General features: G+C 46.8%; 1 protein-coding gene across 4 annotated transcripts in view; it reads right to left on the bottom strand.

Annotated features, from left to right (window-relative positions):
• The window catches only part of snu (ABC-type transporter snustorr), a 33,167-nt gene extending 13,322 nt beyond the window's left edge, over nucleotides 1-19,845 (bottom strand). The window contains exons 1-3 of one of the 4 annotated variants that reach the window (XM_017907536.1): nucleotides 19,493-19,845; nucleotides 15,747-15,972; nucleotides 15,013-15,138 (exon numbers count right to left, since the gene is read on the bottom strand). In XM_017907536.1, the coding sequence (XP_017763025.1) occupies nucleotides 15,013-15,138; nucleotides 15,747-15,820 (200 nt within the window). In that variant the 5' untranslated portion in view covers nucleotides 15,821-15,972; nucleotides 19,493-19,845. Of the gene's footprint in view, nucleotides 1-6,055; nucleotides 6,081-6,678; nucleotides 7,590-15,012; nucleotides 15,139-15,746; nucleotides 15,973-19,492 lie in introns of those variants that run through there. The other 3 variants (XM_017907537.1, XM_017907538.1, XM_017907539.1) reach the window with 3 other exon arrangements.
• Nucleotides 19,846-20,059: the final 214 nt, after the last annotated feature.

Here is a 20,059-nt window from a genome sequence, read left to right as displayed (position 1 = left end):
CGGCATTCCGGAGGACGACGTATCGCGAGGACGCGTGTGGAAAGACCTGGCCACGTGAGTCTCCGTGTTCTGGGCCAGGGTCGCCAGACCTAACCCGATTCTGTGCTCCTCCTTTTCCTTCATCGATGCTTTCTCGGGAAACGTTCGTCGAACTCCTTGCCTGGATCGTTATCTCGTCGAGGAGCTTACGCAACGTCGTCGAGATCGATGGTCCAAGCCCCTCAAGCTTAGGAAGCTTTCATCCACCGGCTTGACAACTGTCACGTCCAGGTTCTCCCGATCGAAGGACGAGAAAGCGACCTTTCAGACGCATTCTCGCGACCCGCTTCCCGTTCAAGACGCGATTCGCTAATTATCGTTCATTTAATCTTGAACGTGTTTCCTAATCGCCGTTGTTACAGCAGCGTCTCTAATAGTATTACCGCACACCCGGTCATTTCATAATTGCATTCGAAGACGTGCATCGTCATGCAATGGTCGTTCCGGTGATACCATCTAATCAGCGTTAATAGAAAGAAAAATGAAAACGGCTATTACGCCCATAGCTCGCGCACGAGTTGCTCGCTGTGTCTCGTTTCACCCACATGGTCTTCGGAGGGTGATCGCTCCTCTGCCACGAAGATCGGTAATGCGCGACCGTTACTCCACGCGAGCGATGACTAACGCGAATAACGTTTCTCGAAATCCTTACCAAGTTTGCTTCGAAGAGGTGTCGAAGCTGATGGAAAACGAGGTCGCAGGGGTTTGCGAAATTCCGCGACACCTGCGCGAACAGGGGTCGCAAATTCTCGACGCCAGTTTACCGGAAACTCGATAAACTGTTAGGTCGCGGCATGGGAATAGACACTCGCTGACACGCCCTGTCCCGCGAAATTGAGCACAATTAGGCAAAGCTTCTGACGCTGTCTCGCCACGTTAGTCAGCGTTCAAGCTTAATTACGGCTAATTCAATAAGCTGTCAACGAGTATTTTCAACTGTGGCTGAAAATAAGACCGGGAAGAGACTTCCTGGTACACGGGGGTCAACGATGCCTCGGTCCCATTTCGTCCTTACGTAAGACGGTGAAAAGCGAAGGTGGATCGAGATGGTCGAGCTCCAGTGATCCCTCGATCCGTGCGTTAAGTTGCACGAGGCGAGACGATCGCGTTGAAACTAGATGCTTGGTCGACGCCAACTGCTGTCAACGCTTTCATCCGTGTCAACGTGGAATCTCGAATTTTTCAACGAAAACGAAGGAATGTTGGTACAAGTACGTGTTCATCCCGTCACGATCGCCTAAGCGTGCAATGCAAGAGCGTGGTACGTTTGTTATCTAAGACAACGAAAACACGTACGCGTCTGGTTACGCGCGCGGATTAACGATTGCTCGCGCGACGATTTTGATCGCGACCAGGCGGCATACGCGCACGTACGTCCCATATATCGATCGACCTTGCGAGATCCTTGCTTCGCGGCATTTGTCGCTTCCAGTAACAACCCCTTGTCCGCTCTTTTTCATTTTCCATAATCGACCCGTCCGGCCTTCACCTTGACTCAATTTCGATGAGGAATAAGGTCGATTGGTCGTCGACGTCGATTTCGAGCGTGACACCCATGATGATCGTGCGACTCGGACAAACAACTCGGCCCTCGTTATGTCTGGCCTTCGTCGCTGCTTTTTCGCAACCGATTTTCCCTCCGGTCTGCGCCGATTTTCGTCTTGCGTAACAGGCTCCGTGTGTCACCGGATGTTGTAAAGAAGCAGAACTGAAAGGAGGAACTGGGAACGTTGGATCGTCGAACGATCCAGCGATGTTCGTCCGATCCACGTGGACGAAATTGGCAGCGGAATCGGTAAACGCGTTAAATCGCGAGTAGAAATGGCGCAGAGTCTTACATTTCGGCGATCGCTGATCAAAATTCTCTCTGCTCCTCGGCTACCGGTCGACAGTCGTGACGCTTTTTTCGCCAGTTACACAACGCTATTTTCTATACAACCTTCCACGTGACTAGTTCATCGAGCAAACATGTTTTTGCCCGGGTTTTTGTCGCGTCCGTGCGTAACAAAACGCGCGAATCGTGCAAGAAAGTTGACACGTTGCATAGCAGCCTGTCATGGAGTCTGGAGTTGCTTTATGAACAGCTCAACCAGCGACGAATGGCTGTACTTTGACCCTGGCCGATGCCGAACGTACTCAAACTATATTTAATTTGCGTCATTCTCACGGAATAACTTAGTCCACTCTTCGGAGTAACAGTATACATAATTTCGAACCACGTCCACGAGATATAATAGACGCTAGAATCGCGTGGACATAGAAATCGAATACTCGGGAGCTCGAAGAGACGTGGAATTTTATGAAAAATAGGATAGCTGTCGACCTAGGGAACTGGACACCTTGGGTTATGCCAAGAAAAGAGGAGGTCCCCGTGAAATTTGCATTGCTGATGCGACACCTCCAAACCGGGAATGTTTTGTACAAAATCGTGAAAAATCGAATTGACAGACGCCAGTGAACGATCTCTCGCGTCGTTTGAATATCTCGCGACAGGTTAGCGCGTACCTCGCGTGGAATATTTATCTTGCGAGGATTTATGGAGATGCAGAGGTGGGGATCCCGCGAGGGAACTTTCTTTTTCAAGAAAGCGCGGAAAGAACGAAAACGGTAGCTTGCGCGGCGATCGAAAGCGCGATCGAAGGGTGCCGATTAATAAATCGTGACTTATCTCGCGATGATCGTGCAACAGGTCGGGCAACGTGGACTCGAGTCGATCATGGGGAACAATTGCACTGCAGAACGATTGCCACTGCTCAGCTATCGGCATGCTCGCCCCGACCATGATTCATAATACTACTCGTGACGATCGGCGGGTAATAATCATCGCGACAATTCGATTAGCGGCCAAGTGATTTCTCGATTTATTGCGGAACCATAACGGACGAGGAAAACAGGCGAGCGGAATTCGCGGCACGATAAAATAGTCACCGCGTTAAATTTATCATCCGACTACGTGTTTGGACGAGCGACGCGCGGAATGTCGGGAATTCGAGCTATGGATCACCGATTATGGTTCTTCTGAACGGGTGAAAAATCGCTGGGAGAAATTAAATCGATCTTGCACGAGGTTCGTCGACCCGGGATTACGCGAACGCGGAGCCGCACAAGTCACGTGGAGGACGTAGAGAGATAGGAAGAGAAAGAGGGAGAGAGAAAAAATGCGACGGCCCTGTGATCGAGAAAATCAGAAGAGAAAGCATTCCACGGCTGCGGGGCAAGTAAAAGTTAATAATGTTATAGGAATCGGCGCGGCCAATCGGTTTTCGTGCCCGCCCACGGGAAAACCAGGGAAAAGGGAGCGAGGGAGCGAGGATGATCGATTTCACTGTGGTCAGTGGAAGAAAAGACGAAGCGTGGACTCGGTTCTTCGTGACAAAGGCTTACCATGTCAGAGGAACGTAGCCGATCGACTGCGTAACCATTTTACGATGACGTTCCGATTTGCTTCTCCGGTAACCGGCTGACATACTTGTTAAAATCGGATCGAGCATTTCTTTCGGCCCCGCACCCGATCGTGACCGGTGCTCTGTTAAGGAAAGTCGACTGCCCGCCGCGGATTTACGCTTTTACTCGCCGCTCTATTGTGCACCGACTTTCGTCGAAACGTGATTTTTTCCCCTCTTTTTGCCTCGAGAAACCGCAGTCACGAGATCTTTCTAATCGTTCGTTAATTGTCCCGATTCGTCGATAAATATCTCGCAGGCGGCTGCGACGGAGTTAGGGGAATGCATATTTTTCGAAAGGTCTCGTTAAGCAGGCGAGATAGGAGAGCGAACAATGCGATGGATATCTCCGGCTAGAAACCAGACGTGTCCCACAAAATTCCTACGCATGGAAACCTGGATCGACGGACCACGCGTTTTTAATGGCAAAGCGGGGAAACTTTCATCCGTCGAGAGAGAAAATCCGATCTGCTATCCGACACGTGGCCAACAAGGTGGACAACACGCTAAAGTGCACGAAATCACGCCGAAGAGAGAAACTTTGAATCTGGATTCATGGAAACCGAGCTTAACGAGCCGCGATAGGGATTCGCGAGTAGGTCTTTGGCAGCAATGGATCTCGGACTCTTTGTTCCGTTCAGCCGTTGTGCAGTCTCTCCGCGGCACTATTTAACGTTACTATTCGAATGCAACCCACGGAGAATGCCAGTCAATTATCGATACGTCGCGAAAATCCGCGGCAGGCATCCGCGATGACTCGAGCTGTACGTGTACGAGCGATCCTCGAATGAAATCCGAAGTTGTCACTATTGCTAGATACGATTGACAGTAGGAAGAACCGGTGCACGCGAAATCCGAGGAAAGGACACTCTCACTGCGACATTACCGACGTCGCGATCACTTCGGCGAGTGATTTCGATGCCCGCACACTCGCGACCGCGATTTCATTGCGCCGGAAAAGCAATATTCGCGGAGGTCTCGATTCGCTGATCTTTCCGTTTCTCCTTACACAATATTCGCCGATTCGTCGTTAAATTATGCGATTGCGCAAGCGGGCAGCGGCGGGTCGGTTTTTCATCGGCCGGGATTACGTTTACGATAACACGAAATTACACAACGGTGGCGTGCGCGCCGCGATGCCGAACGTGGGCCGAAAAGTAACGAGGTTGCCCATCGGACAGTCGTGTTACAGCCATCTCGGCATTTTCAGCAGCCTTCTCCTCTGTCATTCACTTTTACTCGCGCGACACCGATCCCGATCGGCACCACGCGCTTTACTTTCTACAACCGTCACGGATCGCGACTAATCGTTCCGTCGATCGCGCGAAATTCGTGATCCCGCGAGGGAACCGGCAACGATCGGCAGCGAAAATCGCTTCTCGTTTTCTCTTCGATTCGGTAAGCAGCCGGAGATTTCAGGTGACCGAGTTATCCTCGATTTCAGATCGAGAGATCGCGAGGAACCCGGATCGGTGATCTAGTTAACCGATGTGGAGCTGGCCGCGATCGAAATCTCGGGGATCGCGCGGGAACGAGGATGCGAGGGAAGGCGAGTTTCACTCTCGATCGAGGGAGACTCGCACGCGTGGCAATTCTTTGGTCACCGTCGACGCATCGTCTACGCATCCTCCACGTATTCTTCTTTTGTCAAGAGTGCACAGTCGAGAAAGTATATTCTTCCGACTGTCTCGCGTTCTACTCGCCCGACCGTCTCCTATTCTTTCTCCGCGCGAAACTGCTTCGCGCAGCAGCGCGACAAACGGAACGATAATTAACCTTTCTCGGATCTTATCTGCCCGACGAGGGGAACATCGGCGTTGATTCAACTCGCGTGCGTTCTACGAACGATCCGCCTATGGAAAGATCTATAAAAAGAACAAAAGGAAAAACCTTCCACGCCTTGATTCCTCGATCTTGATCGACGGCCATTTCGAAATTCCCGCTTAATATTCGACGAATATTAAATTCCTTTCCCCCGGTTTCGGAATTTCACGTTAGCCAAGAGTGAAATTCGATTCGCTCCGACGAAAATCCACTTTCCGAATCCTCCGTCGTACTCTCGCGTGACGCTCTCTTTCGTCCCGAGGTACAGCTGTTTCGCGCTCGTCCATTGGCCGCGTAGAATTGATCATTCGAAATGCGCCGAATGGTTGGAGAATCGCGGGAAAACACGAGTGACGAGTAACGCAGGAAGGCGTTCGATTTCACCAAGGACGCAATCCGTAATTGTCAAAATGCCGCAACTCCTCCGCTCTGCTTTCCAACTTTGCACGATCGAGGAAACGATCGAGGAAACGATCGTGGAACACACTAGAATCGGCTGCGAACGCGGTTCCCCTATTTGCCATCGCGGGGAATGATTAACGGCGCGAATGATCTAACACTGGCGCGATCGATCGGCGCGGATGTCGATCGGTTCGATAACTCGACGATCGATTGTTTCGAAGGAGCAATAAATAGAGCAAACGCGGAAACAGCCTGCTTCTCCTTCTTTTCTTTACGCTCGTAATTACAGAGAAAACGTTCGAATAACGTTTCCCAGAGCCGAAGGGCAGTCGAGGAATAATTCTCACTCTGTTGGAAGAAGCGAATTAATCGTGAATCTCGCCGATTTTCACTTTCCGCCTGCCCACGTAACAGCCTCGAACGCGAGTGGATGATCCACGGTCCTCGATCGATCTGAATTCGATCCAGGTGATCGTTGCGTAACGATCCAGGCGCTGACTGGTCAAGATCGGTGGCAGAAACGTTTGGAAAAACGCGAGCGTGCGGATTCGTCGAAGAATCGGCGAGAGTGCTCGCGATCGGCGGAGATGGCGATTTTGCCATCGTCGCTTTCGAATTTCCTGCGGCGAATCCGGCTTTGGTAAAGTCCGCACACGGTTTCTCACTTTTCAACGGAAGCACCGGACGTTCGACTAATGGTCACCTTACGCGAACTCGAACTCGTTCTTTTTTCGCCGAACACCGCGGCGATCGAGTCGCGGAAAAGCTGTTGGATTTCATCGCCTCGCGGCAGATTTTTCGCGTCGACGGATCCCTCGTGGATCGGTGGATGACGGTGGAGTCCGCTCGATTCGCGTTTCCGGTCGTCGCTATCCACGATTGCGACAAACCGGTAATCTCAACCCTTCCCACGGCGGCTTCAGCTGGCCGCAAATTAACCACCGAACAGGATATATCCAAGCATGCGTACCTTCGATCCGATCTCGTGGAATGCCTCTCCTCTCGGGGTATCGTTTCCTCGTCTTCCCTCGAAGCGGAATCCTTTAAGTGTAATCCTGGCCAGGCGTCATCGATGGTTCACAACTGACCGGTAGCATCGGTCCTCCGATCGATCAGGCGAGCATACACGCACGTTCAGTCGTGGCGGTGTATCGTAGAAAATCGTAGGAAATCGTAGAGAATTCGTTGGAAAATTTGCCAGACGGAGAGAATATCGTCACCAGCACAACACAAGAGCGTTACGGCGAGATTGAAGGCACAAAGTCGCACGGATCACACTGGATCTCGATCTCAAAAAATCGTTTTGAGCCGCGAGGACGTGTCAGCTGGAGAGGAGCCCTGATTCGTAGTGGGTTCGTCTTGTCCTCCGCAACTTTCGAGTCCTGACGCGAGACTGGAAGCGGTCAGAAGCGAGTAGAGTCGAGTCGGCGGACTCGGCGAGCTGGACTGCCTCCTTCTCTCTTGCACTCTGTCGTCGCGTACCTCCACTCTGCACACCGATCCAGCAGCGATCTATCCTCGTCCAATCCACTGCTTTTCTTTCTTCTGTCGCCAACTCACCTTCCCTCCACCTGTCGTCCTTCGACCGCCTCGCGTTTTCGTTCAAGCGCGCTCTTGCCGATGGAACCGCCATCGATCGTCTCCCTACTTCGCCCCTTTCATCCTTTTCGGCACCGTTTGGTCCCCGCTTCGTTTCTCTCTTTGCCTTCTCTTTTCCTTCTCTCCTCGAGTCGAAGGACTGCTCCGTTCTTCCCCGTTTCGTTTACCTAAGCGCGATGAATGGCTACCTTGGGTAAACAAGCGAGTAAGTAGAACGAGCGATGAGGTTTAATATCGCTTAACGATCAAAGACAGCCGCAAAAAGCATCAAGATCGATCGGCTTATAGACTCGGCTATAATTTTCCGTATTAATCGGCGATCTCACACGGTCGTCTCGCTTTTTCTCGCGTTCACGCGATCTGCATAGGACAACTCCGGACATCCACTGTCACAGTTTCCAAGCGTGTCTCGCGAAGAAACGCATGACAAACTATGCAGTTCGTGATCGTGACCGTGAAGTCGATCGTCGAAGTACTTCTAAGCTACACTTTCTTTACCCTGTTTTTCGCATTTCGATTAGTCGACGAGGCTCGACGGATTCGATGGGTCAGACGCTTCGGCGGACGAAGAGACAATGGATTTCCGGCAATTAATCAAACGCATTGCTATTCGATTGTCGCCGCTGGTCATAAAGCAAGGGCGACGGATGGTCCACGGGAAGCATAATCATCGCGACTCTAGCTTACCCTGTTCTTCTAACGACTCTCCAGCCAAACGTGATCGATCGGCTTCCGATCAACGAGCCGCGTGACAAGTAGTATACGATTTCGACAAATCACGAGAGAATCTGAGGGAATCGAGAGCAATTTTTATGCAAAACGCCTCCTAGCGTCGACGCGTTTAAGGCTCAGGCAAAATACGGAAACGTCTGGCACGTAATGCACAAAGACACGCGGCAAAGACACTGGATATTATACTTGCAAAATCGCAGACGATTGCGTTCTACCGATTTCACGCTCCTTTTATCCCAACACGCACGCAAAAAATTGTCTTTGAATAATAAGCCTGCAAATTCTAGCAACCTCATGCTTATCTATCGATTATGACATCTGTGGACAGATAAATTGCCTATGTCCACATTTAGCACACAGCCGAACAATATTATTCCCTATTTCGTAATCTTGACATTGTCTTTTTTATTATTCAAAGAGTTTCCTACGATTTTTAAGATACAAGAATCGTCTTATTACACAAAGGAACGTTTTTATCGCATTTATCGTAAGCATATTTCGTGGAAGTGGAAGTGGAACGCGTATGACTGGCTTCGTGGTCTTATTCTACTTAAGCCTTAGATGCGTGCACACGTACACTTTAGTCGCGAACAAACGGCGTACTCTCTTCATCCTCGGTACGTATTAGCTATTACGCTCTGGGCCACTCGGGTGGACTGACACACACTGGGTGTCTTCATTGACGGATCAATCATTTTGTTGTGGTGCGTTGGTTGTCCTAGTAGCTCGTAGGTGCCTCTAGCAGGCGAGTTTCACGGGTTAATTCGTCGGTTGGTATCTGCTCGCGAGTTTATAGCCTTTGGCTCGTGCGTGGAACCTGGGTCTGATTAAATACCGAGAGAACATGATCCAGGTATCCTCGTGACAGCGATTAGGAATCGCCATAGTATGGAGAAAGAAGCGAGAAGAATTTTGTATCGCTGATAAGCATGATTAACAAGCGTCATTAACCGTTTCCGAGTCCCAAGCAGCGCGATCGCGCTCTTCAGTCGAAGTGGCGCGCTCAACTTTGCTGATGCACGTACGTCGCATAGCATCGACAAGCGCTATTGCGACGATTGGGATTTTTCGACATAAAATTAAACAAGCGCTATCGCGCCGTTTGGACTTCTACGTACTCGATTAAGCAAGCGTTATCGCGCTGTTCGGGGTTTTTCGACCGAGTTCTTCCCAAAGTCTCTGGGACTCAAACGGTCAACACCTCTAGGGTCCGGCGCTAGACTTTCCATTCAGGCCTCGTTGGTCCGTACGGCCCGGAAGGGTCCGCATCGCTAACTATGGCGTGAACGGAACGGTACGTAAAATAGGCGTGGCGTTTAACGCGTTAACGGATAATTTCGTTAAACTTCAACGACTTAGCTCTCTATCGCGAGGAAATTCTCAGGGACTCGAGTTACACGTGGATTCCAATTTTCTCCCGATATCGAATTTCTCACTCGGGACGTGTGAATGGCTTCTCAATGGCGGATTTATCGCTTCTTGTGCCCATCCGATCTCCTTTTTCATCCCATCAATTCGCTTCGGTGAAATGTCTCACGTCATGGTTTCGCGGCTCGGTATTCCGCATTGTTCGTAATTATAACGCAATTACGTGAACGTTCATGGGGCGTAATTAGCCAGTTTTATCGCAGTTTCGTCCGTAGTGAATTGTTCGAGAAAGTTCAACAACGGAAGATTAATAGCCGATTGCCTCGGGTTTGAATCGGTTCGTATCGGTTCGCATCGATTTCTGTCGAAAGTACGACGAAAGTGCCACTCTCGTTCTCGCTCTTCGAACCGTTTCGTTTGCTTTGTCTACGAGTTCGGATAACGATCGTCGATCCTAATCACGCTTTCGTGGAATTGCGGAAAATCCAGCAGGCATAATGGTCGAAGAACTCGATCGAGCGGTGTTTCGTTCTAGCAGAGTGCATAGCCGTGAAATAAACCGCTTAATTAGTCGCCGATATAGTCCAGCTGGGATTGTCAGAGGCGATCGGCAAACAATTTCATTCCAGATCGAGAAATAGCGACCATAACAGTGGTCAAGACGGTCTGCACTTTCCCCAGCATTGCGTAACTCGGCTACAGTTCCTGACGTAATGTAAGCCTGATTAAATAACAGGAAATTATGCATCTTTTTCCTTCGAAAATTGCAGCACGTGATCCTACGAATTATCGATACCTTCGAGTACACCGATGATAGCTTCGTCCCATCGATCCTCTCGTCGAGTAGGTGAAACGACAGCGCGATGGACGTCCTCAACGATCTTGCATGACCGATTCAGCCTGGCGGATTTCGATGAATGATCGGCTATCTCGTGTGGCTCGGGGACCGAATTGCTAATCGCTCGAGTGCCCCAGTTGTTGCGTAAGCTCCACGGCGAACAACCTCTTTTCACTGTAAAAGTAACTGGAGCTATTCGTGATTTGTTCCGTTCATGGTGACAGGAGAGAGTGTGTTTGACAGGCAGGGAAGAAAATGTTGGATCGACAGGTGGTGAGCGAAAATCGTTCCTGTCCGACGATTACGTCAATGTTAAAGGCTTTTCTTTGCTCCCGTGGTCACGCGTTTTCAGTCCGTTTTATTTATGGAATCTACGCCTCGCGAACGTGTTTTCTCGTGTTTCGAGAAATTCGCCGCATGCGAAATTGGCGCCGGGATATTTTTAGGTCTCGCTGCAGGTAAATAACAGAGAGTATCGCTCTATTGTTCCTTCGCGTCATTTTCCCTCGTGGACCTTTCTTGAAACGAGCTATCCACGCAGTTCTAGAGCCTTCTTGAGCCTAATAATATAGAAGCTACTTTTGAGAAGGAATCGTTCGCGAGACTTGGAAAAGGGGTTGACACTCGCGGAAGATCGGCAGTATGGGAGAATTCGAGACGAGGACTTCCTAGTGGACTTTGGTCATTTCCAGCTACCCCCGAAAAGTGAAAGCGACCAGGCGTTTTTCGATCCTCGGGCCATCAGACACGAGAGCGTACACCGGTTTTCATCATCGGTCGAATCGAGTGGATAAAAATATCTGGCCGATAAAAAAGAGCGAAAAATGAGGATCGATAAAACGACTTTGCATAATTGTTCAGTGTAATGGATCATTTGATCAATTGTAAACAACCAGATAAGACAACGATGCATTAACATGTGATTTTCTTGCTCGATTCCTGCATCGAATTATTAAAACGTGGATAACTTCGATCACTTATTCCATCAGATTTTACACCATGTTCTGTGTGATTAACAAAGTCATCTTGTACCACTGTAACCAATCGTACGTATCTGTGATCATTTGTAATCGATAAATAATAGATTATTATCGATGTCGTACGATGTACGACATTTCTATGCGCTAGAGAAGATTCTGTCACGATCTCTGAATGAGTAAAACACGCTCATAATGTCGCAAAAAAGAGCGCCGATAACTATACTTGCTGCTTAATGTCATCGTTCCATGCAAAGTGGACAAGTCACTTAGCGTTTATTGGGTATGCGTAGTCCGTTCAGCGCGGACAAATCTTGTTCTCGTTGTTGGCAGCTTAATCAAGATGGAGGGGAAGGTCCCTGCAAGGTCTCGCGGAGTTAGTGTCAGCCACCTTCGCGGGCTTCTTCGGGTAAAAGCGAAAGTCTCGTTCGGTGCACGTGCACCCATCGATTGTCGTCGATCTTAGCATTAGCAACGAGGTCGAATCTGATCCATCTTCTTCTTTATCTTCTTTTCTATTTTCTTCCCCGACGATTCCCCAACAATTCCTTCGCGATTTCCCGGCCGACGTGCCCCGTATCGTAAACACGATCGTCGAAAATTTAAGCGTTCCTCTTCGCGGTGCAAAATATTTCCAGTGCGATCCTCCGTGAAAAGCAAAATACCGCCATTTCGTGCGGCTCAACTTTCCGTGCTCGTTCGGCCGGATCACGCGAACCAGCTCGAAAAGCAGCTAGGTTGTCATTAGGCGCCAGGATTGGACACACGCGATAATAATACTCCAGGGACTAAAAACTGCGTCGTATTTGTTTACTCTCAGCCATGAGAGGCAGCTATAATTCTATTCCTTCGAGTACTACGTGCCTCTTGATCTTTGCATTCGCCTATTATACATTATAAAGCCTATTTACACTGCGCGTTTTTCCACTCTCAGCGTAATCGTGATCAATTAGCCTGCCAAGGTGCCATCTTCGTCGAACGTGATTATCAGAGACGTCGTGAGGTCAGTTGGTTAAAATTTCAGGGCACACGACTGGTGAAAAATGTATTGGCTAAGCCGATCGGTGAATTTAACCCTGAAACAGCCGTGCTGGGAAAGAAGGACGGGCCAGACTTGAGAAACCGCCACGGGACTTATCGAACCGGGTCGCTAAATGCGGCCGAAGGTATGGTATAGACGTGTGAGCGTTCAAACGTCGGTTCGTCGATACGTCGATGATCGTGCACCAGCCACTGAGAGACAGGGGTTTTCCCTTTGCGAGCCTCTTCCATTCGTAGCCTTGTACCACTTTTCGGCAGCCTCGGATCCTAACTGCAATTCCGTCGATAGAACTCGGCGATTTTCAATTAGGCGACCCAGTCTCTTGGTTTGATGGATCGAAACGATTATCGTGTGGAGAAACGAACAGATGACCACCGGCGTGACGAACTTAGCGTACCGAACATCGGTCCCGACCTCCCCGAGGTGTACGAGCACGATTTATCGTGGAAATTTCGAGGTTTCGTGGAATTCCAACAACTTGCGAGAATCGTTCGGAAACGCCATGTTGTTTTTCGACAGACGGCTATTAGAGAAAGCGACTACATTAGCCGTCGACTAACGATGACTGGATATTGGGCGGAACTTTCCTGGGAAACGGATTAAGCAACGGCTTATCGGACGAAAATGCAATCGAAGATGAGCGTAACGCGAATTCATTTTTTGATGGGAATATTTTTGGATCGATATCAACAATCATCTCCACCGAGTTTGGCAAGAGATTGCGTAACGTCGACTACGAGTTTTTTCGGCGGATTTGGGAACGTAGTGCAAAAATTGTTCGCGATAAATATTCATACTATTTTTTAATGAAAATTTCATGCTTTTTTATCACTTTCCGATGTGATTTATCTATGACACCGTTCTCATGGTGACCTTCGTTTCGCAATAAGCAAGATTTCAGAAAAATAAATATCCTCGAGCGTTTTACGTATCGAACCCGCGATTGTGGATTTTTAAGGATGCTGATTTGATCCAGGCGCGATGAAAAGATGTTTAGACACGAGGGAGCAAGTATTTCGTACTTAATTGCGTGATCGATAAACGCATTCAACGAGCGTCGTTCGTTTTGAAACGAACATCAAATGGTGGCATGCATCGCACATGTTTATCGCGTTAACAATTATTGCAATAATATTATACGAGCTGCACGAATGACCAAATCGTTTCGTCAATATTTTCATTCCGGCCTCAGCTTTAACCGTAAACTCGGGAATTATCGCGTTACAAACTTATTAATTCCGCGAATAGCACAAATTGCAAATTCCTTTCGGTTTTTCATCGTCTTAAAATTAAAATTAAATTAACACGAGGTAAATAAATTAAAAAGAATAAAAAGCCGAGACTGGACTTATAATTGACCGCGTAAATCAGCCTCCGCAACTTCGTATATTAAATTGTATTTATGTAATGCAATGGTATACGAGCGTCACGCAACTCGTGTTCCCTCTTTAATAATTATCAGTCGATGCTCGTTTTTATGGTAACGAGACGCAGGTCGTGAATTATGCTAATTCCCCCCGAGGCCCGTCACGTAACAAGAATAACAAGCGTGGTGCCATCTCTCGAGGTGCCGTCAAACTCGCTTCCTTTCCGATTCCCGCAAGAGGAATCGGTACGTAAGGAAGCAACGAAGTACGATTCACAATTTCCGTATGATTAATATCATTTTTAATCGAACACGAGTCGAGATGCATTTTGAAATTCAATGAATCACGCAAACGGGACGACCTACTCTTACTTCTGACTAAGCCGACACCTAACTCGTCAGTTTCACGTAAAAACAAAACGAGTGTTGCGGTTCAACGAGGAAGATGCAGCGTAAAGTGTATCACAGTGTGCAGGAATTCGGTTAATCGTAGATCGTCGTGAATGATTCTAGTTCCTCGTTAACGCGAGCTTTTTGTCCGATAAACAGGCGCATTCTTCCAACAAAGGAGAGTCGTGGAATTTCATGGAAGGCAGCTCCGGCCAAGAGTTCATCGGGCATCGAGATACACTCCACGAAGGAGAGATCGGTGTCAGGTCAATCCGACGCGTCAGCGTATCGAGGATGCGTCGGTCGCGATCGTTCGCGTGTTCTGCCTACATTTTACCCTTTCACTGTGCAATGATACAGCGAGCGAGCCACACACGATCGGTCTATTCACCGGGACTCGCGCTCCTCGCCGGCTACTTTCACGCGCGATTGCGAACTCCGGCGCGGAGCGAAGCAGCTTCGTACCAGCGCGCTGCAAAATTTGCCTCGCGCCTTCTGCGTCGTTCGTTGGCCGACTTTTTCGAGTCGTGTCTCTCTTGGCTTTTCACTTTCGTCGAAAATTTCCGTGGAACGTCTTACTCTCTGTCCTCGACTGCCTTCTAATATCCTTCCTGCAAGTAACACGTTTCAGTAACATGGAAAATTTGCAACGATTTCGAGGATTACAATCGCGCGAAGGGTAGAGCTGTTTGATCTCGAGAAGCGTACGATGAGAGAAAGAGATGGAGATTCGCGGATGAGAGTCCGATTCGTTCGCGGAGGATCCGCTGGAAACCGGAATGCCAGTTACCATAAAACGGTCATATGTATTCAGGTGGAATTTGCGGGCTTCATGCACCGTTCACGTTCTCGCAACAGGTTATAAAACCATGCTGCGGCTACATCGCAGAAGCACGAGTGCTGCATCTTACGGTGTTCAAATTACGAGCGTAACGAGTACTTCTGATGAAGCTACGTGTACTTCTCTTGTACCATTGGAACTAAGAGCTTACACTCGGTGACCAATTGGCAGTTCCCGCAGAGGAATCTCCGTGGGGATTCGCTGATTGAGCGTTATCTCGATCCCGTGCCCATGGGGGTCTATATCTGTACAGCTTTCATGGTGGGAGCGTATAGCGCTAAATAAACAAATGACAAAACGTATATTTACTCTTTGAACCATCGTCGAATAGGATGAGATTATGCGTGTGACGCCTTTGTGTTTGCTATCCTCGAAAACGACTAGCTGTCCTTTTGATGCTATATAGCAGTTGTATAGAAATGTCAGGGTTCGGATACGAACGAAATGAAAAAAGGTATTCTGCAATTCATGATGTTTCGCTGAATCTCCTCGGATTTACTTCCATTAATATACTTTCACGTTTCCGTTCGGGAAGCTTCAGACTAATTTACTTGTAAAGTTTGACATCTTGACATTTCGATAAATTTAGCCGAACAGTAATCATGGAGGTTAACTCGAAGCTCGTGCGGAATGGCCAATGCGTATCGCACAAAATGGCTACCGTGGAATTCCATTACCGTTTCGATTCGCTAAAAAGGGGAATCGCGTTAGCTTCGTATCGTTTCATACAGGGTTAGTCACACTGATATCGAATATAATCTGTATAACTATTACGACGCCCAATATAATCGCAGGGAGTCCAGTCGTAGCTGGTTTCTCCGGCCGACGACGAAAGCAAAGTAAAAGTGGAAGCGAGTCCAAACAAATTTCAAGCATGTTACTCACGCGGTCAGCCCGTCGCTCCAGCTGAACATCTTCTTGATCTTCTCTCTCTGCTTCGGATCGTTCTTGTTCTCCATCTTGGTCAATGAGCGACTTCCGCGCGAAGGAGTTGAAGGATCTTGGGAAATTGTATCTCTCGCTGAGATTTCGTTTCTTCTCAATGACGACACATCTTTTTCACTTCGCCCCCGAGAATCCGTCACAGCGTGTCGCGTGCGCAATCGTCACGCTAAAAAATTGGAAAAATTCGTTACGTAGGCAGCTTATTCTAGAATTTATTATGTAATAATTTTACTAGTAAGAAACGTGATGTGATAAAAAAGATGAATAACGTCATAAGATAAGTTTTTCATAAGATATGTTTAAACATTTCCTTGTAATATAATGGGGCTCAGCAATTTACAATGCAAATATTGGTTAATAGGAGAATAATATTTACATTTTTATCTGTCACGTTATGACGAATTCATCGAAGAGTAAAAATTCTACGGAATTTCGAGCATGTTTTACCAAAAATTTGTAGGACATTTTCGTAAACCTTGAATGTATAATTGGAATGTAAATGATCGTCAGATTATGTCTCGCGGAATCAAAAGATATATAAATAAAAAAACGCACTTGTTGACAGAATCGTTACGACATTTCTTTCCAGAATTAATCCTGGTCGAACGGAAAATTTTTTCCTTGCAAGCGAGAGAAACCTAATCGTGGCTCTTTGGTCCAAAGTGTACCGATCTCTAAATTGCATCTAGAAACCAATACTGTTTCTCCACGCTTTCGCAGACCCAGAAAAGCGATCCGCTTCTTCGGAGGATGCATAGGCTTCGTGGAAAGAGCCGCGTACCCATTCGTGACAATGGCGGAAAGTGAAACTGTTTTACAGTGACGAGTATCTTGCGAGTAGCGTCATGTGCCTTAGGTCATTACGAAGAAAGCGTGCTGTATAACAATTTGTCAGTGGAATAGAAAATGCGACGGCTTAAGAATAATACGCATTTTCCTTGGCACGCTGCTATCACGGAATCTTCTTCGCCCCTCCTGAAGAAATAATTTCCAACTTCATTACATGGGAGGAGAGGGCTTCTTGAACTATTAATCCAACTAAAAAAAATTGTTTCTTGTTTATCATGTTCGAGTATTAAAGAAGATATTAATTCCGGAATTAGTGTCAAGGTAGAAAAAAATAATCAATGCGAAGATCGCGTCGACCTCTGAGATTACTGGTATAGAAAAAGGTGCATGCGAATGAAGGATAACGAGTGGAGGTCGTGAGATCGCAGGTATTCCAAAAATCCTTGTGATCCAGAAATTCTGCCGAAGAAAAGATTTCGTTATGGTGCACGCCGATCGAGATCGTCGCCACTCGACCGCGGAACACCCAACGGATCTCCGATCCAGAAACGAAGCAACTTGAGAATCATAATCACGGCTAAACATCTTCCGTCACGCGAGTTACTGTTCCAGAATTCCACGTGAAGTTGTTAAAAGACCTCGTCGATTTTTGGTGCAATTTCGATTATTCAAATTCGTCGAACTTAATTCCATCGGCGCCTATCCAGGAACTGAAACAGATGAATTTCCCTCGAATTCTATACGAAATTCTCATAAAGTGAGACTACCTAACTGTTCAAATAATAGTTCTATTGTGTCCACGAGTGGCACACGCGTCGTTGACCGCGCAAGAAAGTAGAGCTTCCGCTGGTCTAAGCGGAAGTGCCACGAAAATGTTCACTGGAGGCGGTTGATGTTCGATTGCTTAGCATTCCACGTGTTGTATCTACCTACTAATTAATTAACATGATTCCAGCAGAATTTCGCAAAATTGCTCAGGAAATTATGCACAGCTAAAAGAAAGAGCTTAATTGGACAATTTAAAAAGGAACGTGAAGAATATTCGCACATCGAAATAGTCCATAAATTAGGAGACTAATTGTATTCGCTGTTGTTAGAATATAACATCCTGCCAGCGCGATGTTAATGTTATTAGTTAATAAAGCACGATTCAATAATCGTGCATTACGATGAAATAAGGAATACGAATAATTACGAGGGTTTTATACGATGAACACGTTATCGGAAGACGAATTCTTGAAATAATGTGACTTCCTGTATAATAAATTTGTCCGATTCTTTTTAAATCACAAACGCCGACGTCGAACCTGGTCCTTTCCGCACAATGACGCGTGCTTGCCATACAAAGCAGGTAATTGGTTACCGAGTCAGGTTGGCAGGTTCTACGGGACAAAGAGCAGTAATGTTGAACAGTAAGAGTTCAAATAAAGCAACATAAAGTCAACAAACTCGTTACCTTAATGTTCTACCTAATGATTAATAATTTATAATTGTTACTTTAAAATTATAAAAGCATCCGGTAGTGCAAATAACATCGATCGGCCATCTTGGAAGTTTACGTTTTTCACCAAATAGTGTAAAATATAGTCTTTGCCGCGAGCCACGAGATGTCAGTATTTAAACTACTAAAATCAGGAGAGAGGTGTCGCTCGAATTATGCGTGAACCGTTGATGCAGCGATTTTACGCAGTTTACGCGTCGATGTTATGTGAAAGTGTTGCACGTGCGTTACACGACGAGCTTTAATTACTATTCCGTATCGTTCGACAAATTCCCTTCTGTTCTGTCTTACATAAAACTGGTAAAAGTCGAGATTTCGTTCTCCGTCGGTAGGAGCGATCGTCGACTAATCGAAAAGAAGAAATGGGAGTACCGTTAGACGTCGTGAACGGATTCGAGGAATCTGCTATCTGCTCTCTCGATTCGCTCGTACCACGTGGTCAAATGACACAAACGGACGAAAATGCGCGATAGAAATGCGTCTCTCGTGCCGAACACGTAATACGGATTATTCAAGCAGGATTCACGTTGCTCATGTCGTATTCGAAAAATCGAAAGTATGCGTCGTTTTACATCGTTGGGATTAAGAGCCTTCCATAACAGTCTTGGAAATTATGTTTCTAGGTCATCTGAAAATTGTTAGTGCCGTGAGAGTTTCATAAATCTTTCGACGAATGATATTCATGGTTTTGAAGAATGTTGGTGAAATTTTATATCGCGAATATCAAATGAACTTCGACATAGTATTGTATTAGCTTTTCAAATGATAATGATCAATTTGTTTTCCATCAGTCGGTATGAAAGAACGTGTGCAGCGTGATACATCGCGTTAAACATATCGGGGGTGTATCGCTGGATATGTTTTTATTTGGAACAGTATAATTTTTAAGAGAATGTATACTTTCATTTGATGGTTTCGAACGAAAGTAGGTCAACCAGTGATAATTTGGTAAAATATTATGAAAGTTTAGAAAATTTCTATAACGTTACGAACTGTTAGATATATACACGCGGATAACAAGATTGCTCGTGCAATTCCTTGTGAATTTAATACCCGTACGACTTCTCCATTGCTTCCTCGTTACACTTCCTCGACTTCACTTGTCACTTCTTTGATTTCATAAGACCAACCATACATGTACGTCGAAACATGCGTGAAATCTGTGATACATTGCACCTACCGGCTTTTTCTCATATTAAAGAGGAAGTACTAGATACGTTCTACGCCTTGCCAAAAGTGGCGATCGAAGTACAGTCAACATTATTACGCACGCGTATTTATGCTTACAAATAGTCGAAATCTTGGAAAGATGACATCGATTTCTCGCGCGATTTCTGCAGAAAAACGTTACGTGCAATTGCGAGATATATTAATTTTAAAACAATGGTTAAGTTACCTCAACGATATCGGCGTCTTCACGTCAGCTTATACTTCAACAGGGGATTATAAAAGCACTTATCTCGACGTATGTCGAATAATATAATTGTACGTGTATTTCAGAGAAAGATCTTCGCAAATTCTTGATAGCACATGTATGATACAACAATGTTTCTACTCTTCAACATGTCTGCGCACAACATGCGTCAAATGGGAAGATTTTGCACGTAAATATGAAGAATTTTTCTCAGTACATTACATACACTCTCGCACATAGAATGATTAAAAATAACCTTGCATCTGTACAAAAACCAGTGACGAATATGTGTCTCGGACCGCGTTCGAATGTTCCTCTGTCTTTATAGGTTACGCAAGGGGAACGGACAGATCACCGCGAGATGAAACAAAGGGAATCAAAACGGAATGATGAATCGTGCACTGTAGCCGTACATGGATAAGGAAGGACGAGGCCGGAGTGCACGGATGAGGACGCCCGAACCGTTTGAACGTCTTTCTCGCACTGAGAGACGAGTCCAGTTGAGCAATAACGCGCAGACACCGGCAGTCGAATGCCTACGCACCAACA

The sequence above is a fragment of the Eufriesea mexicana genome, unplaced genomic scaffold (genome assembly GCF_001483705.2).
Source record: "Eufriesea mexicana isolate 0111107269 unplaced genomic scaffold, ASM148370v2 scaffold8199, whole genome shotgun sequence".
In the NCBI taxonomy this organism is placed as follows: Eukaryota; Metazoa; Arthropoda; class Insecta; order Hymenoptera; family Apidae; genus Eufriesea; species Eufriesea mexicana.
The sequence above is the reverse complement of the archived record's forward strand: the minus strand, read 5'-3'. Positions and strand labels throughout refer to the sequence as shown.